The 15971-nt window shown below is 50.7% G+C and overlaps 1 protein-coding gene across 3 annotated transcripts in view; it reads left to right on the top strand.

Moving 5' to 3' along the window:
• EEPD1 (endonuclease/exonuclease/phosphatase family domain containing 1) overlaps positions 1 to 15971 on the top strand; it is a 119981-nt gene that overhangs the window by 92946 nt on the left and 11064 nt on the right. For all 3 annotated transcript variants that reach the window (XR_004483354.2, XR_004483353.2, XM_004269905.4), the window contains exons 4-5: positions 11254 to 11364; positions 14754 to 14888. Coding sequence is in view for 1 of the 3 variants with exons in the window: in XM_004269905.4 (XP_004269953.1) it covers positions 11254 to 11364; positions 14754 to 14888 (246 nt within the window). In the remaining 2 variants the exon portion in view is untranslated. The remainder of the gene's footprint in view (positions 1 to 11253; positions 11365 to 14753; positions 14889 to 15971) is intronic.

The raw sequence follows: 15971 nt of genomic DNA, 5'->3' as shown, positions 1-15971 counted from the left end.
TGCCTCTGTTTTCACATCCACCAAGTGAGGATCCTAATAACATAACACCTACCTTAGAAGGCTGTTGTGAGAATGAAATAAACTCATGTGTGTTAAGTACCTGGCACTAAAATGACCTCAATAAAAGTATAATTACTGTAACTTTTTAAAAATATAAATAACTGTGCCTACGTTGGCACCCCTACACCCCTCATCCCCAGACTGTAAGCTCAGGGGGGCAGGGAACCACGTCTCTTTTGCTGGCGTTGGAGCTCCAGAGCCTAGCCCAGGATACCGACATGGTCAGTGCTTGTTACATTTTTATGGAATGATTGGATGAATCCATTCTCGTGCTCGCCAGAGAAGAATATTAACACTACCGTGTTCCATCTCTCCGTCCATATCTGAGTTTTAAGGGGCTCTGCCTTCCAGCATGCAGTGTGGTGGCACTCGGCTGCAACCCCTACTCCTGCCCACATCCCCAGCTGCTGCGTTTGGGGAACTGTGCTGCCGCATGTGGACAGTCGAAGACGGGGATCCTGTGTCCTTGGCCCTATGCTGAGGGGGGGCCCAGTCTCTATGACAACCACAGGAACACGGAGGAGGCTTGCCGTGCACCAGGCCGTGTGCACCCCGCCTTACAAATATCCAACTTATGAGGCGGGAATGATTGCTATCCCCTGTTACAGCCGAGGAGAGGGAAGGCATGAACAGGGGAGCCATTTGGCCAAAGTCAAAACTCTTGGTAAGTGGCAGAGCCAAAGTTTGGATCCTGGGAGCTTTTCTCCCGAGTCTGCGCTCTTCACCTCCCCGTTAACTAATGAACATGACCCGCTTAAGCTCTGAGAACGCGGGAAGGACTCCTGCACTGAAGGAGTGGAGGCTCCTGTCCCGAGTCTGGACAGCTTTGTTTAAGGCCCCAGAGCAAACAGTGGACATTCCCACTGAGTTCCGGCTTGCGATCCCCCCCCCGGCCCTTCGCACCTGACGGTCCTAGCAGATACAGGTTGACATCAGGACAGATTCTCTAAAGAGACTTTAAAAACAAACCTAGAGGGGAAAAGTGAGAATTGTTTATCTGCAGATGAAAGAAACTAAACTATTTACGAAGACTCCCACCTCTTATGTCAGTCGGAGATGTAAAAAAAGAGTGTTAATTTCCTTTTTGATGGTACATTTCAGGTGCTTAATGTCTGTGGTCATTCACTCTTTAGGCCCCTGTGCTGCCGTCTGTTTATCACAAGTATGTATATTGAAAAAAAAAAAAAAAAAACCTCTTGATTTACGTTCAGAAACAAAAACATTACGACTTTAACTTAGGATCTTTTTTTAAACATGTGGATGAAACCATTGTGAGCACATAGGATAGAGTGGTGAGGTTTTATTGTTACCATAGTAGGTGATTTTAGGATGTTTATATTGAAATGAAATGAGCCCCCAAACGGCAGAAATTCCTCCCAGCCAACGAAACATCCACCACCAGGGGGCTAGCACATTGTGTCCATATGATAGCATGTTAGATGGTGCATGAAGTGAGTTTGGAAGAGTTTGTAATAATGTGGCACAGTTATAACAAAACTGTGTGTCTTTATGAATAAACAGATATACATATATTAATAAAATGCATAGGAAACATCCTAGAAGGGAATCTACCAAAAATGTTAGCAGTGGTTGTCTTTGCACAATGATATTCTACTTAAATTTTTCTTTGTTTCTTTACTTTACAAATTGTCCTATAATGAGCTTGTGTTTACTGATACCAGAACATAAACCTCAATTTAAAGAGAAGGAGAGGGGACTTCCCTGGTGGCGCAGTGGTTAAGAACCTGCCTGCCAATGCAAGGGACACAGGTTCGAGCCCTGGTCCGGGAAGATCCCACAGGCCGTGGAGCAACAAAGCCCGTGCGCCACAGCTACTGAGCCTGCACTCTGGAGCCCATGAGCCACAACTACTGAGCCCGCGTTCCTAGAGCCCATGCTCCACAACAAAGAGTAGCCACCACAATGAGAAGCCCGCACACTGCAACAAAGAGTAGCCACCCCTCGCTGCAACTAGAGAAAGCCTGTGCACAGCAGCAAAGACCCAGCATAGCCAAAAATAAATAAATTTATTTTTAAAAAAATAATTTAAAAAATAATAAAGAGAAGGGGAGGAGCTTCCCTGGTGGTCCAGTGGTTAAGACTCCACCCTCCCAATGCAGGGGGCCTGGGTTTGATCCCTGGTCAGGGAACTAAATCCTGCATGCATGCTGCAATTAAGAGTCTGCATGCGGCCGCATGCTGCAACTAAAGATCCCACATGCCGCAACTAAGACACAACACAGCCTAAAGAAAGAAAGAAAGAAAGAAAGAAAGAAAGGGAAGGGGGAAAAAAACCCCAAAATTACTAGCACAGTCTTAACTCCCATCTCAGATGAAGAGTCTTAGCATCCAAAGAGAAGAACCTTTGGAAATGTCCCTGAAGAGCAGAAACAAGGGATGATGAGGACGGTGACAAGGACGGTGGCAGCATAGGAGTGTGGAATCCCCACAGGAGGGTCCCAGGCCCCCCGCATGCCTCTCCCTTCCCGTCCTAGCCTGCCTTCCATCTCCATGAATCTTCAACTCCCTCTTACTCTCCATTTTATAATTGCCCTTGCAAAAAGAATCTAATTGCCCTTGCGAAGTCCCCTCCACCCCCCGTGCTTATTTTTAACCATCTTGTTCAGGAAACATGTGCTGAGTAACTCCTGGGAGCACGGAAGAGAAGCTACCAGGACCAGCAGCTGCTCCGCTGATGGGGGGCATGTGGGTGTTACTTCCCTTGACTCTGAAAAAGCAGCTGATGATTAGCTGGTTGTGGAGGCTGAGGGGATGTCTCCTTGGTTGCTTTGTATCTTCCTCAGCATGATAAGAATGTTTAAACAAGGATGCACAGTCCTGCAGTATCCTCTCAGGTCCCTATGGAGGAGTGTGCTCATTGCAGCTGACCTAGCTGGGGCTCGCGGGCAGAGTGATGAAAGGGCGGTAAGCCCATTGCTTCTCCGGACGGATGGAAAAGCAGGGGTCTGAGCTTTTAGGGCAAGGGCTCCCCTATAAAGCTCTAAACGCTTGGCTGTGTGTCCCACCGGCCCCTGGCCCCTACCAGGAGGAAGCCTGTAGTCTGATGTGTTGACCTTCCCGGGAGGGCAGCGTCCTCAGGACCCAGGCAGCCTGGTGCATAGGTGAGGAAACTGACATGAGCAGGGTGGTGGTGGTGCAGCTTTTAGCTCCAGAGGACCCACACACACATTGTCACACAGGGCAGTTGGTTTAATTTGTGTTTTCTGAGCCTTCTCTCCTGAGTTAAGTGCATTGGACCAGTAGGGTTGGCTACCCCAGGTTTAACCCTCCCCGGCCCACTTTCCGGCAGTGGGTGACCTTGCTGTGTTCCCTTTCTGAGCCCTGCTTTCCTCACGTGTCACATGAGAGAATTATTAGCTGCCTCACAGGATTGTCATTAGGATCAAATGTGATAATGCGTGAAAATTGCCCGCTTAATAGATGCTGGCTCCCTCCCCTCGCCCTTCCTCCTGCCTCTGGCTCTCTTTTTCACAGGGTTCAGAAGCTACCTTGCCTGGGGATCATTGGCCACCTGTGTTTTCTTACTATTGCTGGGTTTACCCAAACTTAACCTATTAGAATTGCCACCTATTAAAAGTAAGCTCTTATTTTAGGCACTTCAGCAAGGAGTCTTCAGATGGGGCTTAGGGCATGTTAAGGAAAGCTGAGGCCGGTTTTTGGAAGAGTGGAATCCATTCTCCGCGTTGGGGAGAAAGCCTTTGGAAAGTTAACCCAATGCCCTGTGTGTGGCGCAGTCAGCTTCTTTATGGAGTTCATGTGGCGATTATCACAGAGAAAGAGGGAAAAAGGAGTGTTCATGTTTCTGAGAATCCTGTATTTTCTCTCCCAGTTTTATACTTCTCTCCCCCCACCCTCCTGCCTTTCCCTCTCTCCTCTACCCTCTCCTCCTAGTGTTCTGGAATCATGCTGTGTTGGGACTTGGAAGTACCCTTGGTTGGGGGGGAGTCATCTCCTCCCATCCCTTCACTTTACAGATGGGGAGATAGAGACCCAAAGAGGTCAAATGCCAGGGGTGCCTGGGGTCCCGAGCTCCTCCAAGCTCCCCTTCTTCCAGCCCCTGAAAGTGGCCCTCTGAGGACACTTCCAAAGCTACAAGGAATCAAGCCCAGTTCTTTCTCTCAATATTAGAAAATGATAGTTTTTCAGTGAGCCCCCAAGGGGTAGAGGAATGGCTTCCCTCTCTCCCTCCATGGACTCCAGGGCCTCTGGGAAAGGCTTTTAGAAGCAGTGCTGCAGCAGTGTTGTGTGAGGGGCTCAGAGCGGCCCTGGAGCCCCAAACACACGGCTCTCTGTCCCACCTTGCACCTGTCTCCCCTCTGGGATACGTTCCTGTGTTTGCATTTGAGCAAAGGTGACTACACCTCATCCTGGCTCTGTGAGAACAATCTCTTTCTCTTCCATACAGATTGGGGGAGAAAGGCGAGTGAAAGACTCTTCACTTTTGCCCTATGTCCATGGTACATTTTGTGTGTGTGCCCTGCTCTGGGGAGAGGTGGACCAGGGCCTTTAAGACGCCTAAGAACCGTTAAGGCACTTAGCGCTTAGTAGGAAAGAGCAAAGTAACTTGAGTGTATCGCTGCCCCGTAGGCAATATGGCCTTACAAAATATCAACATCTTAAAGTCTAAATATGCCCGGAAAACTTTGTAATAAGCTTATTTGTTACAGCCCAAAGGCCAAACATGATTAATACTGCTCCAGGCATAATTGGGCTTTTGCACTGCCCAGTGTTCTTCTGAGAGTATGTTGACGTTTTTAGGGCCCCTACCCATTCCTTGGTTTCACTCTCCACGTGATCACTGCCAGGTACCCAGAGATGTGCTGGCTTCTAACGTTGGCTATAACATAGGTGTGGTTGACCATCCTGGCAAAGATGAGCCCTTGCTCACTATTAACATTTCACAAAATGTTGTCTGTGTGATTTGCTCTGTCGAGTCTTTTGACCTTGCCTGACTTAATACAGGGCTGCTTTCTTTTATGATGGAAGTTTATCTTTTTAAGGCACCTGTGCCTCTCCATCCACCACAATACACCGTGTTTCCAAGAGCTGAGTGCACAGAGGGAATTGGTGGTTGACAAGCGGAAAAGTCACCTCCAGACTCAAAGAGAAGTCACCTCCAGAATCAGGAAAGCAAGCGAAATAGCCAACTCAGGGAAGCAACTTCATCCGGAAATTTGACCCAGAGGATTCCAAGTGAAAACATACCCTCCCTACCCCCCAACTCCCCCCACCGTCCAGGAAGCGGGATAAGGGTAGCCATTTGGAGTTTGCTTTGGAAACGCCTGCCCGTACTCTGACATTCTGTCTCCAGCTGACTGTGCAGTCAGCACGAAGCAGGATGTCTTTATAACCAGCACACAGAGCCTCAGGTTTCCTTTCACCTTAACTGGATGCGGAAGATGAAGGGACCGCTGAGCTTGACAGGCCGCTGAGTGAGGTTGGAACACCTTTCCTATTGTTATTTTCCAATCAGGACCAGATGAACTAAGGAGTATTCATTTCAGGAAGGGGGAAGGGCGGAAGGGAAGAAACAAAGTCCAAAGGTCCACAAGCAAAAATCAGTTGTGTCAAGCCTTGGAACCTTTTGTCACTGCAGAGATGAACAGAGTCCAGTGATCCAGGCAGACCCGACGTGCATCACATTCTAGGTGTAGCCAAAGGAATCTTGACTTTTAGGACCTGACGTTCCTGAATGCCGGTGCCTTGGACAACTTGGAGATTGGAGTTTAAATGTCTGTCTTGAGGCGCCTTATTGCCAAGGTGAAGGGTGGGGTGGATTTGGCCTTGACGATCAAGTTCTGCCATCTGACCAGCAGGTTGTGGGACAGGTGCTAAAGGATGGTGACATCACCCCTACTTGATCTGAAGCTCGAGAAACAAGTCCAGCCCATGGGGGTTCTTGTAACTTATCCTGGGAGAGAGAAGCCATAAGGTGGGATTCCCCCAGAGACACGCCTTTGATTTATTCATTCAGTAAATATCTGTTGCACGCTTTTTGCCGTACGGTGGCCAGGCTCCCTCTATGTGTTATCCTACGGGGTGATCTGCAAAGGGCCTCGGTCAGATGCTTCCACTGGGCAGGGTGGGAGAGCTGAAATGGTATTTATTTGTTTTGAACAATAAAAGCTGTCTTTCCCGACCACAGGTGTTAAAAATGCGAAGGCCGAGTTCTAAAGCAACAGTTGTCTAAGCTTCTAAAACTTTGGTTTAAAATTGCTTGGGGGGGCTTCCCTGGTGGCGCAGTGGTTGAGAGTCCGCCTGCCGATGCAGGGGACACGGGTTCGTGCTCCGGTCCGGGAAGATCCCACATGCCGCGGAGCAGCTGGGCCCGTGAGCCATGGCCGCTGAGTCTGCGCATCCGGAGCCTGTGCTCCGCAACGGGAGAGGCCACAACAGTGAGAGGCCCGCGTACTGCAAAAAAAAAAAAAAAATTGTTTGGGGAACTTGTCAGAAGTGCATACCTTGGCTCTAACCTCAGAGATACTGATTCAGTAAGGTGGGCAAATCTGCGGTTGAAAATAAGAGGCGGAGTAGTTCTGACGGAGGCAGACAATGGGGCTTTAGAAACACCGGTGGCAGGTAGGAGGACTCCTGTTGGGGCTGCATAGATCACAGTTACCTGGGAGGCTTTTTTCCAGTCACACTCACCTTCCCCCTCCATTTCCACCCTTTCTGCCCTGGTGAGCCACTTTTCCTTACGAGTATCATTTCTCCCTTCTGGTATGCGGGCGAGGCATAAAAGTTGAGAACCAGCCGTTCTTAACAAAAACAAACCCAAAAATCAGCTTAAGGCAGGGTTCAGGTTGAGGGCTCTCAGAGGATGCTTTTGTTTTCCTTTGAAATTTTTGGGAGATGGGATCTAAGGATTGGTAAAGGCCGGTTGGCCACACCCCTTGCAGCCTGTCCGGCCCCGCCTGTTCACCTGTTATGGCCAGGAGGTGGCAGGTCAGAAGACAGACCTCAGTTCACACACACACACACACACACCCCACCCCACCCCCCCACCCCCGGCAACCTCTGTCAGCTCTGCAATCTTGAATGTAAACTCACTTACGTTTGGGCGTAATCTTTCTGGGTTGCACCTCACTCCCGAATAACTGGTAGGATGTGGACTGTCGGTGGCGGGGGGGGGGGGATAATAGGGGTGATGTGTACAGAAGAGGGGGCGCTCTGGAGCAGGGTGCTCAGAGCTTGCCGAGCTTGTGAATCACTGTGGGATCCTGTGAAAGTGCAGATTCCGATGCGCTAGATGTGAGATGGGCCTGAGAGCTTGCATTTCTAACAGACTCCCAGGTGATGTTCATGCTACTGGTCCACGGACCACTCTCTGAGTAGCAAGAATTTAAAGGTGCCCCCCTCCTTAGGCTTGCTGCAGGCTGTTAGCGCAGCCAGTCAGCTAAGTTAACGAGCTGGCAGTACTTTTTTCAGTCCTAGAAATAGAAGAAAATACCTACCCCTTACCTAATGCTGATCATGAAGATTGGAGCATAGAATGCTTTCAGCCGTAAACACTGTTCTGCCTGGTCCCTTATATTATTTCTCATCCCTAATAACATTAGAAATACTGAAGAAGAGGGTAGAGGGAGGAGCCATCTATTCTGTGGGCCAAGAGACTTCAGAGGTACAAAGTACAGGCGGCCCTTAGGGTTCAGGAATCATGGTTCCTTGTCTCCCAGAGTTTACCTGTGACAGAAAGGCTTTTAAATATAAAACAAAGAAAGAGGAGAGTGTCTTTCCTTCATTTAATAACACCAACTTTAAACTTGAGTCAGAGTCACCTGCAGGGGCTGTTAAAATGCAGATTGCCAGGCCCCACCCAGAGACTCTAATCCAGTAGCATTTTAGGTTCCCAGGGGATACTGATGATCACACTTGCGCTAACTGGAACATCTTTGAGAGCGGTGTGCATGGAAAGCAGTGCCAGCCTGTGCCACCTCCTCACAGTTCTGACCCCTCCCTTCAAAGTGGCATTGCCAGCAGCGGGAATGTTTAAGCTGGGCTGGCGTTTGGGGCGTGAATGGGAGATTCACCTGTCTTCAGGTGTCTGAAGGTCCTGTGAGGGTCAGGAGAGATGAGCTTTCTGGCTGCCTGCAGATCACTCTTCCCAGCACAGCCTGACCCCAGAAGCCCGGGCTCTCCAGTGTAGCTGATTGGCTAATCACCTCGGGGGCTTTTTAAAACTAGAGCTTCCCAGGGGGCATCCTCGGAGATTCGGGCGAGCAGCAAGGTTCGGGACCCCCTGCGTGGAGAGCAGTGAGGCACCAGATGGGCAGTGGAGAGCTGCTCTCCTTTCTAATGATTCTTGGATTCGGCTCTAATGAGCGCTCAGCACGTAAATGATCCCCTGGCAGGAGATCGGACCCTCTGGAAGTACATTTCCTGCTGGATCCCTAAAATTAGAGTCGATAAATTCCACCAGCATTTTCCCAAGTGCTTCATTTCCTACCCGAGGATGGCTACCAGCCAGGACCATCTGGCCATGGGGATTCATCCGAGGCAAAAGCCCCCCATCGGGAATAACACCGTCCGTGGCAGTGTTGAAAGAGGAATGGATAAAAGTCACTGATGACCAAATCCCAGAGAGAACACTTCTCAGGCAAACTCAAAGTCAGGTTAAAATTGAGGCAATTATTTAAATAATTAGCTTCAAGGAGAAATTCCTCCTTTTGTGTATCATACATGGATTTGAGGACTGTGGTCTTCCTTGGAGTTTCCTGGTTCACCAGCAGAGTGTCACTTGGTGCCATGCTCTGTGTCAGGTGGGTTTTATAAAGGTGACTTGGGGGCAGTCCCTGCCCTTATGGTGTCCACCGCTGGGGAGAGGTAGGCACGTAAACACATAACTGTCAAAGCAGCATGACTCCTAGAACAGTAACCATCTAGAGAAGCCCTCCCAGCAGGCTCCATCCTTGCCTGGTCTCATTTTCTCCATAGCGCTTGTCACTATGGCAATGACTGGCTGAGTACTTGCTCATGCCTCGTCTTCCCTCTTGCAGCATGAGCAATGGGAGAGCAGAGAACAGACCCTTAGACCCTGGCATCTCTCAGCCATTGGATGTGAGCCTCCCAGGAAGGGCACGAGTGCAGCTGTCTGCAGCTGAGGCATTCCCAGAGGGGGCTGCCAGCTGACGGCTGTGTGCCCACAGCACCACCTAAATCTGGGGCGGATGCTTAGGGAGGATGTGGCAGCTGCAGTGGTTCTCAGACCTTCGCAGGCATCAGAGGGCTTGTTAAAACACAGGTCGCCGGGCCTCACCCTAGAGTTTCCGATACAGTAGGTCTCGGATGGGGCCAGAGAATTTCTAACAAGTTCCCAGGTAATGCTGTTGTTCCTGGGCCCCAGACAACACTTTGAGAACCACAGGGGTGGTACGTCAGCATAGACGTCACGGGTTACCCAGTGGACGGATGGTAGGTGATCGAATGACAGAGAGGCAGGGAGACCTCTACAAGCTACGCCAGTGACCCAGGTGAGAGAAAATGGGTTCTGAAAACGGGCCACAACAGTGGTGCTGGAGAACAGAAAGAGGACACTCCAGACACACGTGACGCAGGGTGGGGCCTGGTGAGCGCTGGCATGTGGGAGGAGAGGGAAGAGGCAGAGCAGCTGGAAGGATGCAAATGCCAGGAACTGAGATGGGCATGGGGGGGAGGGGAACGGCATGTTCCTTTGGGACCTGCTGGGTGTGTACTTCTATGGAAACCTTCAGATGGGAATGTTAAAAAGGAAGTTGAAATACAATTCAAAACTCGAGAGAGGAATCTGAGCTGCAGGTACGGATTTGGGGGCCTTTGGGATAGAGGTATAAGCTGAAGCTGTGGGGCTGAGTGAGATTAGTCCAGGGCAGTTGATTAAAGAGATAGCAATGGGGCTTCCCTGGTGGCGCAGTTGTTGAGAGTCCGCCTGCCGATGCAGGGGACACGGGTTCGTGCCCCGGTCCGGGAAGATCCCACATGCCGCAGAGCGGCTGCGTCCGTGAGCCATGGCCGCTGAGCCTGCGTGTCCGGAGCCTGTGCTCCGCAACGGGAGAGGCCACAACAGTGAGAGGCCCGCGTACCGAAAAAAAAAAAAAAAAAAAGCAATGATGCCTCCAGAAGGGAGCCAAGAGATTGGCTTGTAGGGCGGGCAGAGAAAGAGATGAGTGGGGTGGTCCAAGGTCCTGAAGCAAAGGGACAGGAGGGTGTCACTGGGAAGGGGCAGTACCAGCTGTCAGAGAATCTCAAATGAGATGAGCCCAAATCTGACAAATTCTGGGGTCGACTCAAAAGAACCAGCCCTAAGAGGTGGGGTTGTGTTTGAGTCATGAGTTAGAGGAACCGGTCCACACACTCTGAAGCCCGTAGTTTTTCAACTCCTCATTTTACTTTGTCTGTGCAATTTTATTTTGCCTTGATGATAAAGTCGCCTTACGGTACTGTACTGGTGGAACACACATAAACAAAAAGAAGCTCACCCTACAAACACACATGGGGCGTAGTTACCATCCACGACAGGAGGGCTTTCTTCTCAGAGGAAAACCAAGGTGAACAATATAGTGGTGCACGGTGAAGGTGGTGGGGGGGGGCAGTTGGTGTTTTTTTAATTGAAGTATAATTGACTTACAATATTGTATTAGTCTCAGATATACAACATAGTGATTTGACATGTTTATACCTTATGAAACAACCATTACATTAAGTCTAGTTACCATTTGTCACCACACAAAGTTATTTCACTATTGACTACATTCTGGGGGTCAGTTTTTGCGCCTCTAATATAAGCGGTGGGAAGACAAGACACCATGTATTCATCTTTTTTCCTCTTCATTTGATACCTATCTAGAGCCTTCTGGGACCTTAACCACTGGTTTTACAGGGATTAAAAGGATTCTGACAACTTGTTTTGAACTATTTGTGGTAAAATGCTACAAAGAGAATCGATTGCTGTGAGCTGAGTCCCCCAGTGATAATTATGTATTTCACGGGTAGACAGTTTGCTTTTTAACTTGTGGCACTTGTTTTGCCATCCAGGTCTTCGCAAACCCCGGTTTTTGAGAGCACAGGGCTGAAGTCTGACAAGTGCCTGAATCAGGCGGATGAGTCAGGATCACACATTTTCTGGCTCCTCGGGCCGCCTGCAGCGGGAACGGCTTTAGGCGGGAACACATACCGACTTGTGCTCTGTCTTTACAGTTCTGTACGGAGCTAAACCAGCCAATCCTGCCCAACATCCGCAAGTGGAAGGGGCCCCGAGGATGCTGGAAGGCCGTTGTTTCGGAGAAGCCCACGACTCAGCTCCAGAAGGTACGCCCTCATCTGCAGAACTGGGCTTTCCTTTCCATTTTCTTTTCCCCTGATCACAGACATTTAAAATTATTTTCCTTTGCCAACATCGCTGATGTAATTTTGTATTTCTGCCCATTTTTTAGCTCTGGGCCATTTGTTTCAAAATGCCCTGGTTCTCCTTTCCTGTTTGGATCAGGAATGCACTGCCGCCCATTCGGAAATGGGAGTTTGGGTGTTGGGAGGAAAGGAGAAATCCTGTCTGGAGCCAAGGCAGCAAATGGGGCATTTCTGTCCTTTGTGCTCCTAATCCCTCCTCCACAGTTCTAGCTTCTGCCAAGTTTGTGGAGAGCCCATTGTTCATTGACTGAAAACTTCAGATTCACTTAATTCATACGTGAAGTGTTTGCTTTCAGTGGTAGGAATTGTGCGTATGGAAATGCTCTGTGGAAGATTTCAGCAGATTTTAATTCTGAATTTTCTTTCATTAGTATTGCCCATATGGATTTGGGTAAATCTCTGTAATGTGTACATTTTCACTCCTACCTATGATATTCAAGAGCAGTTTTTACTCACTGGAAATATTCAATATCAGTGGAGTTTTAGATTTTTTAAAAAAGACTCCTGATACTTAATTATGAGTGAATTATATCATTACATAATTTTCCCATAAATGCAGATGTTATATTTTTTATCTCTAGGATACCTAATATGCTTATAAACATATAAATTGTACTCATCTGAGTGATATTTGAGATTTGGGGCTTTTAACTTATAAATGTTTACTGGATTAAAACTATCCAGTCACTTCTTGACAATAAGCTCTCTCTTTAGCTACTACTTTAAAGTGTGATGTAAATCTTACTTCTCTGGGTTTTGGGGTGTAAGTGGTTCCTGCAGGTAACAGCCAGCGTACATTCACAAGGAGGCTGGAAATACGGCCAAATTGGAAGGTATCTGGTCTTTACCACTCCAGCTCATAGCCGTCCCTTCTCAGTCCACGTAGAAATAGTTGTGATACCACCTTGCTTTTTTTTTTTTTTTTGCGGTACGCGGGCCCCTCACTGTTGTGGCCTCTCCCGTTGCGGAGCACAGGCTCCGGACGTGCAGGCTCAGCAACCATGGCTCACGGGCCCAGCTGCTCCATGGCATGTGGGATCTTCCTGGACCGGGGCACGAACCCATGTCCCCTGCATCGGCAGGCAGACTCTCAACCACTGCGCCACCAGGGAAGCCCACTTTTTTTTTAATAGCACTTTACACAAATATGTAGGTTCACAGGGCTCTTACGGTCCACTTAACACTCTTTTTTCATCTGTTCAGCAAATCGTTGAAAAGGTTACTATGTGCCAGGCAGTTATATGCCAGACATTCATGGTGAGAAAAATAGACCCAGTGACCCAGCCCTGCCCAGGGGCTTGACTGAGCCTGACGGAGGCTGTTGGAGGGACAGGCCAGGTAACCCTACTCCAGGTCAGGTGTCAAGGCCATTGGAGAACAGCGTGTGGCTGCCACTCAGATCTCTCAGCCTCAATTCCTTCATCTGTAAAATGGGAGCAGCAGCCCCTTCCTCAACTCACAGGGTGGCTCTAGGATTTTATAAGATAATGTGCACTGAATGCTTGATTGACAGACATAAGCCAGCGCCTGGCAGGGTACACACGAGGCGGCAGGCAGGTGTACTGGGAGCTGGTACCCGTCGCAGGCTGCAGCTGGTCCAGTTTAGCCAGTTGTTGCCGAGGGTATAAGGAACCAGCAGTGGAAAGCGCAGCCTGCACAGCCTTGTGAGGCCAGAAAGGCCCAGGCTTGCCGGGAACATAGGTGAACAGGCATGAAAGGCAGCACTGAGCAGGGAGGTGCCCACCCGGAGGGCCCAGAGGGCAGTGGGCCGCGGAGCCACTGAAGGATTTTAAGCAGAGGGGACGTGAGCAGTACTTTAGGGAGGTTACTCTGACACCACTGCTTGGGAAACAGTAAATGGGGGGACAGCCCCCTGAAGCCCACAGGGCAAATGCATTTCCCTCACTTTACGCCTGAGGAAACAGGTTTAGAAAACCAGAGTGGCTCCCCCGAGGTCCCAGGGCTGAGTGATTCGAGGGGATGAGACCCAGGTCTTCTCACTCTTAAACTAGCACTCGTTCACCGGGGTGGGCAAGTCATTTAAAAATAGAAAATGCACGGCACACAGGACACTGTTCCTTCCTTCCCCCCTCTTCAGCACACGTGTGGCCGGGACCTGAGCTGAACTTGGGGACTCAGCAGAGGCCACTCAGGATGTGCAAAGTCACTTCTCCTTTCGCAAGAGCATCGCCGGCCCCTCGGATGACACTGCTGATCCCACCCGGGCAGCAGAGCCTCCAGCAGCTGGGATCGGGGCAGGGGGTTCTTTTCTCTTTCCACAAGCCACCTGGTGACAGCAGCACGACGCAGGCAGGTTCAGAGCGGCCCCTCTGATGGCCAGAGGTGCAGGGGTTTATTTAGCCCCAAGCCCTTGACCCTGCCGACACCACCCCCATCCATCCGCCCCACTCACCGGCCTTCTCAGTGCCCTGCACCGGGGCTTCACACCCCTGTGTGCAGCCCCGCAAGCCTGAGGAGGGCCTTTGACCAGTTCTAAACCACTGAGACTGGTAGCCCTGATGTCTCTTCATCCAGCAAATATTTATTGAGCTTCTGCTAGGTGCCAGGCCCCAGTTGTTATCAGCAGCAACTAATCAGTAAGCAAAACCACCCCTTGGAGTCTTATATTTGACCCTCAGCATTGCCATTTACCAGCTGTGGGGTTTCGGGGGAGTTACTTAACCTCTCTGAGCAGCTGAGTCTTCATCTGACAGATGGGCGTGTGAGTGGCTACCTCATGGGAGGAGATGATTAAAAAGATAACTCCAGGGGGCTTCCCTGGTGGCGCAGTGGTTGAGAGTCCGCCTGCCGATTCAGGGGACACAGGTTCGTGCCCCGGTCCGGGAAGATCCCACATGCCGCGGAGTGGCTGGGTCCGTGAGCCGTGGCCGCTGAGCCTGCGCGTCCGGAGCCTGTGCTCCGCAACGGGAGAGGCCACAACAGTGAGAGGCCCGCGTACCGCAAAAAAAAAAAAAGATAACTCCATGCCTAGTCTGGGCTGCACCCAATCCCCCCAAAAGTAGAGCCCCGGCACCCCGGCTGTATGTGCAACTCTCTGAAATTGCCTGTCCGGGAAATTTGGCGGGGGAACAGGGAGGAACATGCCGTGGCTTTTAGATGTGCTTTTGTCTCAGAAACAGGCCTTGGGCAGGTAACCCCAGGACCCGGTGTAGAGCCTGCTGCTTCCCCCTTCGTCTCCTCCTGGCCTCACCTGCCGCTTCCCCAGCTCTGGGCTGAGCCCCACCACCTTCAGACCCCTCTGCACACTAACGCCTCATCTTCTCCCGCAGGGCGCTGGGTTTGCAGGGTTCCTGTGGGACACCGCGGCTGGGGTGGAACTGAGAGATGCCACCTGGCAGGAGAGCTCGCCTGGCAATGGGCACGGGAAGCCCACAGGCCCCAGCCCGTACCTCGTGAGGTTCAAGGTACCGCTTGCTCATGTTGCCGTGAAGGGCCACTCCTTCTAAAAAGGAAAAAAAAGTCCCCTTTTGTACTGGGAGCCAGAGAAGCTCATCTTTATGCTTTGGTTTTCTTCTCTCTCAGGGCTGGGTCAGCATGCACTCTTGGGGTTCCCTTGGCTGGGAACTTGTCCAGAGCAGGAATGAAAGGGATCTGGGGGAACTCTAGCTCTGCTAACTTTGACATCTGGGCAGGAAGGAGATCAGGTGGTTGCCTTTCAAACCTGATAAACAGCAGAATCACCTGGAGAGATTTTCTTAAAATCAGCGTTTCCTGTACCCTGCCCCAGACACACAGAATGTCCGGTTTTCAAAAGCACCTCCAGTGCTTCTTCCATTCTCCCTGCGCTGGTTAAGGATGCTGGGCCTTTGGGAATTGTTGGATTAGAGGGCAGCAGAACTGCTCTGAGGACCCCCCTTCTCTTACCAGGGAGAGGGGGGACCCTCGAGAGGTCATTTGGGTTTGGAAGGAGCTCAGAAGAAGCTTCTGGGCGGTGGGGTGAGGGCAGCCCTGTAACTGACACCTCCAGGTGAGCCCTGTGTCACCAGAGCCGGGAGCAGCGAGCAGACTGAGCTGCCTCTTCGGTTGCCCTGGACGCCTCTGGGAAGTATTAAGGCACAGCAAACAGTCAGAAGCTGGGCAGCAGGAAGGAGGAGAAGGCAGCAGCCTAAACAGATCACCAAGTCAGCAGCTGGCCTTAACCCCGTGAAGTGACAGGGTCAGGCAGGAGTGGTCCCCAGCAAGCCACCTGCAGGGTGTCTGGGTTCTCTATGCTCCAGAGCAGTTCTGGAGCCTGAGAGTTGCCACAGACCTCAGCACGGTCTCTCCCTGGTGGCACGGGGCTGGGGCAGCCCATATGCTGGGGGCTGTGGTGACTCTGGTTGAGGTCTAGCCCAAGCTCATCCCGCCTCGCACCCGTGCTTGCAGAGGTGCTGGCGTTCCGTGTGCACACACACGCCCGGGGGTGTCTGCGTGTTGTGCTTATGGTACTGATGCATAAATCAGCTAGGTATCACCTCTTCCCTGGGTCCCTTTTCTATGTAAAGTGA

The sequence above is a fragment of the Orcinus orca genome, chromosome 9 (assembly GCF_937001465.1).
Source record: "Orcinus orca chromosome 9, mOrcOrc1.1, whole genome shotgun sequence".
Classification (NCBI taxonomy): domain Eukaryota; kingdom Metazoa; phylum Chordata; class Mammalia; order Artiodactyla; family Delphinidae; genus Orcinus; species Orcinus orca.
This window is presented reverse-complemented; position numbering and strand designations above follow the sequence as displayed.